General features: G+C 46.0%; 3 protein-coding genes across 3 annotated transcripts; all 3 read left to right on the top strand.

The window, feature by feature from the left end:
* Positions 1-10,496: 10,496 nt before the first annotated feature.
* T265_00274 (hypothetical protein) lies at positions 10,497-10,982 on the top strand (the record flags this gene model as incomplete). Its single annotated transcript, XM_009163982.1, has 1 exon — positions 10,497-10,982. One exon carries the CDS (start codon positions 10,497-10,499, stop codon positions 10,980-10,982), a length of 486 nt encoding a protein of 161 aa, XP_009162246.1.
* A 376-nt stretch (positions 10,983-11,358) lies between these two features.
* On the top strand, positions 11,359-11,673 carry T265_00273 (hypothetical protein; the record flags this gene model as incomplete). The annotated part of the gene is made up of 1 exon (XM_009163981.1): positions 11,359-11,673. The coding sequence occupies one exon, from the start codon at positions 11,359-11,361 to the stop codon at positions 11,671-11,673; it is 315 nt and encodes a 104-aa protein (XP_009162245.1).
* Positions 11,674-11,983: 310 nt separating this feature from the next.
* T265_00272 (hypothetical protein) lies at positions 11,984-12,499 on the top strand (the record flags this gene model as incomplete). Its single annotated transcript, XM_009163980.1, has 1 exon — positions 11,984-12,499. The coding sequence occupies one exon, from the start codon at positions 11,984-11,986 to the stop codon at positions 12,497-12,499; it is 516 nt and encodes a 171-aa protein (XP_009162244.1).
* Between the last annotated feature and the right edge of the window lie 179 nt (positions 12,500-12,678).

The following is a 12,678-nucleotide window of genomic DNA, read 5'->3' as shown; positions in this document are numbered from 1 at the left end:
AATTGCAAAACTTGAGTTTATGTGCAACGCTTAGTATAAGGCTGACGGTCTTTCATACTATACGCGATTCATCGTCATACTCATACTCGATGCCGTTTACGTCTGCTACCTTCAGTAAACATCGCAACTGTAGTCGACGCAACCTACGTGACTACCTATAGTAATTGCCAGGCCCGCACACATGCTCGTAGCTAATCATAATGCTCCGGCATCACATAACAGGCTAACCCAACGATCAACCGTGGTAATCGCCTGTCAAACTGCAATCACCAGCCATTTTGATAGCGCGCTCCCAACTCCTACTCTTGATTGTACCCCCTCGACCACTCCCTCCAATACCCGAAACAATGAGCTGTCGCTCACCTCGGCTACTTAGCGTAACTGCTATTCGCGACGCAGGTTATGGGGCCTCACCTACCCACGGCTACGTAATACAATGGCCAACGACGGCGCTCCATAATCATAACTGTTCACGGTGATAATGCGCCCGCCATGAAGTTACGAAAACACCATTGCCGAACTGCATTTTATTTATTGGCATCACTGATACAAGCTTAATTGGTCATCACTCCATTTTTCATATTCTTCAGTTCCACTTCATGGGACAAGGATTCTGAAACGGAAAATGGGCGAGCACTTAATCTTCGGGACCAGCATTTAAGCATCTGGATACAATTGAATTTTATTTGTTTGCTTACCTATTGGTTCATAATTCCCATTACCGAGATGAGGGATAAATGAATAGTCGTTGCGGATTGCCATAGGTCCATTGATTCGGTATTTGAGGCCTTTGAGTTACAATCACACGAATTCCTCGTCATCACAGGATTCGAAGGCAAGGCCCACAAAGCGTATGCTAAGAAATTAGGCCTCAAATTATCGGTCTCTGTCAACTCCGAAACTGGACAAAATATTTTTGTTGCGGCTTTCCTACGGGGCAGACTCGCTTGTCCTCCATGGACCGATCAAGATCAACGTCAAAGCAAGCTCTTTTAGCTGAACGGTAGGTAGACTGACCGGCAATTAATGGGAATGGTATAATTTATACATGTGCACTCACTTGGTGGACGCGCCTGAAGATTTTCTCCACACAGCTGGCAGGACTCATTGCCGCAGCAATAACGGTGATATGGAAGTCGAGCACCAACCAGCAGGGTCAGTTGACTAGCCACAGCGACCACAGGGAACAGCGTCGTTTGATGTCGAACGCCGCCGTGATTGGTTGCGGTTGCCATCTAACACCAGAGGCTTGTTGTCCCGTGCACTAGTTGCATTTTGACGCAACGTCAGCTGGCTTTGGACAATCAGACGCTTTATGCACCCAGCACCCTTACGCGGTTCCAGCAGCTTCAGTTTGCCGATCAAACTGCTTGTGCAGACGTCCGGTAAACGTCTAAAGTGTGCTATCTGCCGCGTTCGAGAAGAGCACAGTTGACTATATCTGCCACCCTACGATTACACCAGCAGCACGCGACCGCACTCTCGAAACCTGGCTATGATGGACATGTCATCAAAGAAACCGACTAAAAGGTAACCAACGGCATACTTAACAATGGTGGTCGACATTTGACGCGATAGTTACACACATCCTTGATAGTGAGTACCTTTCCAAAGTGATCGGCGGCGTACTGCCGAATCTCCGATGACGGAGCACCGTATTTCAAAAGGGTAGAACACTCGTTTAATTCATCGTTTGTCAGTCACCGGTTGATGGGGAGTATATCAAAAATAAACTTGCTGCGTAGATGGTTGTGCTCCAGGTAGTAGGGAGTAACCCTCAAGCAGTCATGGTACCGGCGAACGTGGAACCTTGCCGGACAATCAGTACGACGTGTGCCACAACGTACACACAACTTACTAGGTGCGACGAATTCCAAGGTTTCTGCTTCGTATGCAGGGATTTCTGCTGCAACAGTAGAAGGCTTTTTCATGAAAAATTGCCAATTGTTGCTCTTTTTGGAGTTTATACGGACGAAAACAACGAAATGTTTCGTGTGCTCCTCCCTCAAAGCGAACTGAAATGCATTGAATGAGAAAAAACTTTGACGAGCTAAATTTTCCACAAAATAATCCCCCGCATTCACGCGCTCAGCGATAGCAGCCATTTAAAATATGAATATAGCGGGTCTTAAATATGGTGGGGGTTAAGTAGATTTAAACAACTTTCAACAAAACTGCGGCTGCTTGAGAAGATCTCATACGCCCGAAAAATTACCATCAAATGTTAAAAATGTATGTTAAAAATTTTCCTCCTTCGAACCAAGGCTTCAGTGAAATTTTGGGTGTGCGTCTAGTCCACGGCCGGATTCACGGATTGATACACCTTATCGAGGCTTTTGCCCAGGTTTCCCGGGTCGGTTTTGTGCTTGTCATTCAGCAGGTTGTCGTTCACCTAAAAAGTGCAAGTGGAAAAGGATGTACCACTGCCTTCCATGTTCCCAGCGCGGGGCAATATGCTTGCCAGCGCATAAATAAATGTCTAGCGGTTTTTTGAATTGGATTCTAGAAGGAGAGTGGACAACCGCCAGAGGAAGGTCATTCCATGCAGCTACTATCCGAAGCGAGAAAAAATTTTGCCTGATGAATATGTGCGCTCTGAGCTTGAAAATCTTCTCACTATGTCCCGCCGTGTGTCTGCTGTGTCAACGGTGAAAATCCTGTTAGCTTTGTTCGCTTGTCATTCAGCAGGTTGTCGTTCACCTAAAAAGTGCAAGTGGAAAAGGATGTACCACTGCCTTCCATGCTCCCAGCGCGGGGTAATATGCTTGCCAGCGCATAAATAAATGTCTAGCGGTTTTTTGAATTGGATTCTAGAAGGAGAGTGGACAACCGCCAGAGGAAGGTCATTCCATGCAGCTACTATCCGAAGCGAGAAAAAATTTTGCCTGATGAATATGTGCGCTCTGAGCTTGAAAATCTTCTCACTATGTCCCGCCGTGTGTCTGCTGTGTCAACGGTGAAAATCCTGTTTGCCAAGCTTTGTTCAAACAGGGCATAAGTAAGAATTAGGTGTCCTCGGAGGCGACGGTACTCCAGGGGAAAGAGATCAAGCCTATCGACGCGCGTTTCGTAGTGCACGGATTTGAGGCCGACAACAATTCTCGTAGTGACTCGCTGGACGCGCTCAATGAGGGTGACGTCTTTCGTGCGTTCTGTGTAGATAACTTGGTTGGCGTGTTCAAGGGGTGGTCTTACGTAGGCCCTAAGGAGTACTTGGAAGTCCATGTGACAATTCGGGAGAAGGTGCACCGAGTCATCCGTAAAACGACGAATTCCTTTTAGGCCTACTTCTCATAGTGCGATGAGAAGGACAATTTTGAAGAGAGCCAGATACCCAAATCCATTGTGGCATCTATCCTCGTGATGACTTCTGATCCCTTCTCAGTATGCATGACAAAGGCATCCGCTGAGTCCCTCCAAATGACATACGAACGCACTTTTCGTCGTTCAGAGGAATATGCTAGTACAGCGACCACTGTTTTGCAGCTTCCATTTTGGGGGCACTGACATTGGAACTCTAGGGTTTCAAGTCGTTTGCAAAAAGTAGACATGGACTTGCAAGAAAATCTGGGAGATCGTTGACGTATATCAGAAGCAGCAGAGTTCCCAAAACGGAGCCCCGAAGAACTCCACTGGAGCCCGGCGCTGGAGAAGTGTAGGTAGAGCGTACCCTATCTCGGAATGATCCGTCTGATAGGGACGCCTTGATCCAGCGTAGAGTTTTTTGCTCGAATCCCGTAAGACTCGAGTTTCTGGAGTAGCGGGACGTGTGGGATCCTATCAAATGCTTTTGAGAAGTCGAAAAATATGGCATCCAATATGAGTCCTTCGTTCTTAGCTTGGGTTAAGTGTCCACCAGTACGAGCATGTTCATCCAGCAAGAAAGGTTTGGGAGAAATCCGTGTTGAGCTGGTTATACCAAGTCTTTGGAAGTGAGTGGATCTAGGATAGCGTTCCATTACCTTGTGCGGAATGCTAGTGAGGCTTATAGGCATGTAGCTGCCAGACCACATACGGTCACCGGTTTTGTAGATTGGCGTGACTATCGCACCCATAGTAACGATCGCTCTAGATTCAGACTCTCATCCCTCAAATTAAAGCTAGTAGAAAACTCGTACGAGCCCTTCCTTCAGTATTTTTTGTGATTGGCTTCCCGCACAAAATCTGCTGGGTCAAACCTAGCTCATCCAGTCAAATAAATTTCCCACAACTGGGGTTTCTTAGGTAGCCGATCGGTGGTTTAGATCTGGTGTCTGTCACCCGAATTCCACCCCGCCTTATACACTTAGTGTATAAATGACTGTTTGAGCCAGTCATTATTTATTTTCAGCTGTGGCGCTCTCGTCTATCCTTGTATAGACCATCGTGAAGCAGGCCAAAGATAGATAGCGCCAGAAATAAAATCGATGTCATTTCTTAGAAAAACTATCGCTTTTATGTCACGTTTATTCAAAGGTCACCAGCGTGCTTGCTATTTACGGCACAAAAATATGACTTACCAAGGTGGAAGTGTTTGAGAGATCTTAATGCGGAACGTCTTGGGCAAGTGGCAACGTTTATTTCAACTCATGCAACAGCAACCTCTCCCCATAATCATAACTGTCCGCGTTGTCCGCCATGCAAGCGCTTGAAAATCATAAAAATGCTACTGATGAACTGCTTTCATCTATTGAATGGGGCTAGTACTTTCATGGTAGGTAGTCATTCCGTTCCGTTTCTCGTAAACCCGTTTTCCTCGATGCGAGTGCCTTCTCCGTGCAGGATCCATTTTCCCAGATATGTATAATTAGCCTGTGGATAATACAGCGTCACGAGATAACTGCAGGCAAATTATCAACACAATAAAATCCTTCCTACCGAGAATATGACTCCCCTTGGGTGGAATACGTCATTAGGCGCAGATATAATGATGGAAGCTGAAGGTGGCAGCTACCGATCGCCACGATAACAACCTCGACTGCTAGGCCCCTGTTAACGTGACGCTGATCATGAAGCCTCACTTATGCACGGCAACCTAATCAAATTACCAACAACGACCCACATACTCGTAAGTGCAGGCGATGTTGCCGCCCTTGGTTACTTGCCGTAACTGCCCTGTCCGTATCCAAGCACACAGCTGATTATATGGACTCCACCATTCATAACAGCCTAATGCAACCACCAACGGCGGTCCTCCGTAACGATTCATGCCATTTGTGTGCGAAGCCGAGGCCTTGGTGAATTAGGTTTCCGTTCGTTGGCTGCATCGATACAAGCGCAATGTGTAGTCAATCCACTTCTTGTTTTCAGGAGGTTGCTTTCACTCTCCAGGGTTTCTGAAGGAAAAAATGTATATTCAAGGACAACTCGCTTTTAGTACCACAATATTACTGAAAACACAACTGAAAAGTGTTTTGTGACTAAGCCATCAATGGCCCAATAAGTTCCGTTACCTACGCTGAAGCACTGACATTTCCTTTTTTGCGCAATCTCTCCACTCACGCTCTATTCTGACCGTAACCGCATGATCTTGCCTGGCGGTATGTCACTCACCAGTTGGAAATAAACATTTTTCTTATTCTTGTACTCGCTAATCATTCAATTGGCCCCGTTGACAATAATGGGGAAACCGTGTGCACACAGATCATTTGTTAGCAGGCTTAAGTGATCAGTCGCATTTTTTGGTGCGGCAGAGTTAAGGATAAAGGGGGGTGTTTTTACTAGTCACTCCTAATATGTATTGGTATGGACATGAGCCATATCCCGCGGCATCTTCAACCAGAGGCAGTTGAGATTAGACAGTCCCCACTCTGGAAAGGGAGTATCACCGACAGCACCCAACAGTTCCCTAATTCTTCGTACCCCTCTGTCAGGTCAAGTGGTGGTCACCTCTCCGCTTTTTTCACGCCAAACTGAACAGAGACAGCACTCTCTTCGGCAAACAATCGTCCGGCATACGCAAAGCACGGCCTTAACAACACAGTTTCTGGTGCTGGACACATTCTTCAATGGAAGTCCCCGTTGTACAATCGGAAACGCACTTTCTAGTTGTGTCGTCACGGTTTCACCGACATCCATCCGCACGACCTACGATTCTTAGACAAAGGTAGTCGCACACCCCGGAGACGGCTCAGTTCCACAGCTTGAACAGGCTAGGTACCAAAATCACCCTGTATCATGATTCACACGTCCCTTGAGATTAAATTATGTACTGCTTCGACGCCATATTTGTCTAAGCAAAACAAACGCGACCCGAGCCTTTTAGATCCATAACTGGCCTTATCGGTGATACTCGAATCACAACTAATACAACTTCTAGTGTGCGCGAAATGCTTCACAAATGCAATACCACTCCTTAAGTTGTGAGCGGCTTGTTCAGTGTCTGCATGTCCAGGTACAGCACCTTGAAATTACGGGTACAAAGTCTCACCAAAGGACGAGATGATTTTATTCGGTTAACTCAAATGCACCCGCGTCCTCCCCTCCTCTTTGTAGACAAAAACGATAGCGTCTGTCTATTCCAGATCGGCAAGGCTTTCCTCACAGGCCTTTTGAGCACTGGGGTTTTATTACCGTCTCATCACACTGATCCTGAAATTGAATAGAATGAAAAGCAGACTCATTTGACGGACACCACTTTTTGGCTGAGGCTCTTGGATAGATCTTCCTATACTCTCACACGTTCTTAAGTCTGAGAAGACAAATAGCTCATTATTTTCACATACATTCTAGGCATCCCTCGATGGGCAAGCGTGTCAAGGACGACGGCGGTCAACTGAGCCGAATGCGTCTTGGAAATTTAGGACTATTAGAACTGTGGGCCCTTTTCGCGTATGGCAGTGTTCTAGCTAGTGTTCTGGCTAGCCACAAAAAATCGCCAAATCTTTCCGTTCCACGTCCGCACTTCCTCTGTCCGACAATGTGCAAGACTGCATGTCTGACAACTCTCATTTCAACTTCATTCCTTCCCCTCAAAGACTTTCCCACCCTATGCTGAAACTCAGACTCCGCCCTTTTGCAATGGCGAAAGGGGAAATCAGAAATGAGGGCAGCTTCTTTGGACGCCTGAGCAACTGGCCTAAGCCTGCCCTGATTGTAGCATATATCCCGGTCAATACTCTTATTGATGCATAAATTCATTGCTTGCCGAGAAAAAACCTGCTAATAGGGACTCACCACATACAGGCAGTATGACGCCTCAGGGGCAACTCATCTTGCTTTTCCATAGGCTGAGGTTACTTCATCGTGCAAGCACGCAACACTACGCAACACGTTTGAATTGACAGCCAGAACCGTTGGAGCCATCAGTATGCACGGTCAAGAGACAATCGCGAAAGAAAAATGACAGCCTGTGCCTCAGGATAACGGGGGAGAAGTAACCGAATGAACTTCCTGGTTCGGGTGGCGACTGGGTTGACATAATTCGGTTGCTAGACAGCCATATAAAGGAGGTCTTTTACGGGGTTTAAGCAAGAATTCGCGTATATGTGACCAGCCGATCGTGAGTCAGCTGAGAGTATCATTACGCACTTCATCATAGAGATCGGCCGATGAAGAATCAGAGGGGTTTTAAGCCTACTCGGTACTCCATTTAAATGAAACGCAAAAACCATGCAAGGTAGACAGTGGCAGAATAGGACCTCCGAAAAAACTAAAACGGAAGATAGGAATGTAAGATTTAAGAATGAAAAGACCAAACAGGAACGATAATACTTGGCAAGCACGGCGTACTAATGACGCAGGTGTCAAAAGGTATCTCTTGATTTCCATTAATCAGCAGTCAACCAGCAAGCACCATCTCTGATTGGCAGAGTATATGGGTAACTCGGCATCTTTCGGCCGCCACCCGTCCTGAGCAAAGTTGCTGTCTCCGTACTTGGCAACATCTTGCAACGCTCTCATTAAACAAGGAGTCAGGTGCCTCAATTGCCTCTGAAAATCGAAGGTAGGTGCTTTCCAAATGACTACGTTTCCGCCCGTAACCATCATATATGCTCAATCCTCTAACCTGAGAGGCAGTTGCGCGTATTTGGGACGCCAGTCAAACGCAGTAAAATATCGGGACCACTAGAGTGAACAAAACCTGAGCTCAACCAAACGGATGACTAGGACCAAACTGAAGTTCGTTCGTTCGCTGAGCTGGGTAATTTGGTTGCGAACGTTCCATTACTAATGGAGGTGACATCATCAGTACGCTGTTGGGAGGTGCAGCAGGGCATGGCGATGGGATGACGACGCAATCAAATGGCCTAGCTTGGCGAGCAAAACAACCAGCATCGACGCTACGTGAGCCATCAACATTTTTTCTGTAAATTCCGTCCTTTTAAACGTCAAAACCGTACAAAAATTTGGTGTCTCTGGTTTGCCTTCATTGCTAGGGCTACCGGAGAAATATTGCGCTGCTGATCTCCGGGACTACGCCATTTTCAAGCGTCGTTGAAGGAATGAGCACTCTTATGTTCAGAGCTGCTCAGTGACCAGCAACTTTCGAGTGGCTATAAGGTAGCAGGCACAAAAATGTGAAGACCTCTTGCCCGCTTTTGAGGAGTAAGCACAAGCAAGTATCCGCTCAGATTTTTAGGAGTTTGATTAAAAATGGAAGTGGGTGAACACTGAAGTGCAATGTAAAAACGCACGCATATACCTTTCATCAGATGTAAAGGTGAAATTTTACTTTCTCAGCAGAGGGCCCAAGCCATTGGTATGCGTCATTAAGCCAAGAAAGCATCGTGACGCCATATCAAAGCAAGAGACATTTTTTATGCTCGGAGTATCTGATGGAGAATGTTTTCCGTTTCCTATGGGTTACACACACTACCTTTACTCTGACTTAGTCTTACCTGGCGGACCGTGGTTCCTCAAGTCAGACTGTGTGAGCCTATACTGCGCTGAAATAGTAGTTTGTAGTTTCGCCTTAGCGCTTGCGTGGTATAGCCAGTCCCTAATCCTGAGAGCTAATGAAGTGCCTCGCAACTTCACTTTTTGCGCCGGAGCAACACAAGCCTTCTGCTATTTGCGTTTTCTCGCATGATGACAGCAACAGAAGCAATGTTTGCGCAGTATTTGTTTTGGGCGCAAAAAAGTTGCAAGTTCTCACTTTGCAGATTTCGTGACATTTTGGATATCGTGTAGAAGACTGTCCAATTTAGCAATCCGACCCTCCATGAATATTTGACCTCAGGCTGACGTGTGCACAACTATCTTAGAACGCGTGGCGCTCCTGGGTCAAAATTGTTCAATATGACCAGATCGCTTTGTATTTTATGTCTTGTTATTCGGCCAATTATCCACTACTTTGTAGGGTACAAAGGTATCCAAATTGACAGCCGCTGTTTTTTACAAACCTCGGAGACGGTTTCGTTTCAGGCCGTAATCAGCAGTCAGCACATTTGTTTCCGTCGTAAGCACATACAAGTGTATGGAGGCCAGCGGCCACAATATTGTCAAATATATTTTAGCTGATGCTTATAAATGATAGCATTACACAATTGCTGTTTCATGCAGTCATTGCTCTTCAACAGGTACTACATTCTCGTAGTAAGTCGCGACACAACTGGCAACGCACAACTCCCTCAACTTTCTTGTGCGATTGAAATCCAGTGAACGTAATGACGGAGGCATATATTTTGAAGGACACGTCCGGAAGAAGAACTTGCTGTTTGGCATCTTCACGAACATGTATATTTTATTTAGGGGTAGTTAATGTAGCACCATCAGTGCAAGTTCTGCGGCACCAGAATTGCCATTGCTGTCAGCATAACATAAGCAGGACTGCTTTAAAGTATCTCGCTAATAATCTGGAGGGTGTACATTCTGACCTGCTGTTAGGTTTCTCCAGTTTGTATCACCCTGCACGTGCTCACATATTGATACTATTAGTGTTCTCTATTGTTGATAAATTAGAAGGCTGGGAAGCGACACTAATAAAATTTGTTTTAAGAGCGTGAGGTTATAACACCTTAATCGGGTCGAATACAATACCAAAAATGGGAATGCACAAATGAAGGACTTATCGTTCTGAGCGGAAGTTGCAATAGTTCTACCGAGTTGGTTTGGGCGCATGTAATTGTTTCTTTTGGCAGATTCACTGCTATACGTTCCTAGTTGTCCGCGGCTGTTGTTGGGTCGAGCCGGTTTGTGTTCCGACGCGCGAGTGATGCGTGAGGGTGTGCGACTGTGTTCTGTTTTTATATAGGAGAGTTTGACGTGTGTATAAAACGTGAATCGTTTCGATGCGTACTAGACAGGAACTGACTTGTGGTCGGTCAAAGTTGCAGGCGGAACGGCGTTTGTCACGTGGTTTTTGTGCTTGTGTTTGATTGTGTTCTGTCCTTACACAGGAAAGTTTGACGTGTGTATAAAACATGAATCCTTTCTATGCGTACTAAACAGGAACTAGCAGGTCAGTCGCGGGATCCAGTAAACATGCCTATACACACTTACATGGTTTTCTGCCGTGTATATTAGTGCATGGCTTTGGTTAATCTCTTATCCTTCTGATGAGTGGTGTGGTGCATATGGATTCCTCTGTTTTGATTAAACCCGATCCACACTCAACCCAATCACACCCACCCAAGATAACCACGAATCAGCTAGAATATATCAAGAAAGAAGTTGTTGGTCGGTTACTAAAGGAGAAAAGTGTAAGGCCCTTTACTCAACCGGTGGATTATGAACGACCTAATTTGCCCGATTATCCGAGAATAGTGAAGCACCCAATGGACCTAAGCACTATGAAACAGCGGTTGAACCTCAAGTTTTATCATTCCTCTTCGAAGTGCCTGGATGCTATTTTCACTATGTTCCGTAACTGCTATATTTTCAACAAACCTGGTGATGACGTAGTTGCCATGGCAATGAAGCTTGAACAGTTGGCCAGAGAACGCTTGAAATCTGTACCTTCACCCGAAACCGAAATCTGTCCCCAGAAGAACTCCAAGTCTACGAAGCCAGTTCCATCCTTGCGTTCTACTGATGACCCCCTGCACAATCGCCAGATCTGAATCACGTCAAAGGGTTGAATGGAACTTCGTCATCCTCTGAACCGAGCGGTCCAGCCATTCGATCATGTAGTTCCATCGCCGGAAAAAAGGCGTCCAAGAAGAAAATGGAAAACCTCCTTGATGATCTACCTCAAACTCCTCATTCACTCGACGATCCTTCACGCGATTGTCGCCAGATAAAAAAAAGCCAAAGCGTGACTATGAAGAGCGGAAAGTCGCCAAGCGTTTGCGACTATCCGAGGCGCTGAAAGCGTGCAGCAATATATTGAGGGGAATTTATTCACAGCGGTATAGAGACTTGAACCATCTGTTTCTCAACCCAGTTGACACAGAAGCCATGGGTTTACATGATTATCACGACGTCATAAAAAAAGCCATGGACCTCAGTACTGGCAAAACGAAGCTGGTGGCCGGCCAATATCATTCCAAGTACGAGTTTGCCGATGACATCAGGCTGATGTTTAATAACTGCTATAAATACAATGGCGAGGACAGCGACGTAGCGAAAGTTGGGAAGCTTTTACAAGCGATATTTGAGGAAAGTTTTGTCAAAGTACCCGACGATGAATCAGGGGTTGTCCCTTCTCCTGATCGGTCGATTGATCAAAATCTCTATCAGCTGATCCAAAATGCCATAAAAGGACACCAAAGGCTTACTGTTCGGTTCCAGAGGTGCAATGAAGAGTTGTAACGTGGTGCAGCAAACTTGAACTCTATCATCAGCACTCTGAATACTCGAGTTAAACGAACTTCTGCCAATACGGGACAAGTTCCTCAACTCAATTCTGTCCCCCTTGGACAATCTTCGGGTGAGTGTGCGCTCCGTTTCGAATGAATCCTTTGATGACGGGGTTTCTTCCAGGAAGGGTCGTCAATCCCAATCCAAAGCGAAATACCGTCAAACCACAGCTCTCTTAACCTTTACAGTTCCCACACTGAATGCCACCAATGCACCTGGTCATGCGCAGTCCACCGTCCATGGATAGGCGATTGATGAGGAAATGTCCGAGAACAATGTTCGGCCGATGACGGACGATGAGAAACGACAGCTGAGTATTGACATAAATAAGTTACCAGGCGAGAAACTCGGCGGAGTTGTGCAAATTATTCAGCAGCGTGAGCCTTCCCATCGGAATTGCAACCCTGATGAAATAGAAATAGACTTCGAAACACCTCAGCATACTACTTTACGAGAACTAGAAAAGTATTTGAAGTTAGTTCTGCAGGAAGCGAAATCAAGATGTCGCAAGTACGTGAAAAACGGTCCCAATACCGCCAATCGGGGTAAATCGAGAGAAGGGTGTATGAAGGAGAAGACGGAGGAGATTGAAAGTCGACTTCGCGAAATGCGGGGCCCTCCTTCCAGTGCTTCCGGTTTCCACAATTCACATCGTAACAAAAAGCAACACAGCTCCAATAGATTGAGTGCATCGTCCCCAAGTGGGAGTGATTCGGAGAGCACCTCAGACTCAAGTGAGTCTGATTCGTCTGATTCAAAATCCGATAGTGAGTCATGATGACAGAATTTCTCATTATCACAAACTGATTCCCGACCATGCGCTTGTCTCGTCATTACTTCATGTTTCTTTCTGAGACTGTTAACTCGTCACGTTTGTTTTTTGTACTTATCCCCGCCCTACATCTAAGTTTCATATACCTGGCGCCTGGTTTTCCTCTACCATAGGCCTGTAAATTT

The sequence above is a fragment of the Opisthorchis viverrini genome (genome assembly GCF_000715545.1).
Source record: "Opisthorchis viverrini unplaced genomic scaffold opera_v5_2, whole genome shotgun sequence".
Classification (NCBI taxonomy): domain Eukaryota; kingdom Metazoa; phylum Platyhelminthes; class Trematoda; order Opisthorchiida; family Opisthorchiidae; genus Opisthorchis; species Opisthorchis viverrini.
The sequence above is the reverse complement of the archived record's forward strand: the minus strand, read 5'-3'. Positions and strand labels throughout refer to the sequence as shown.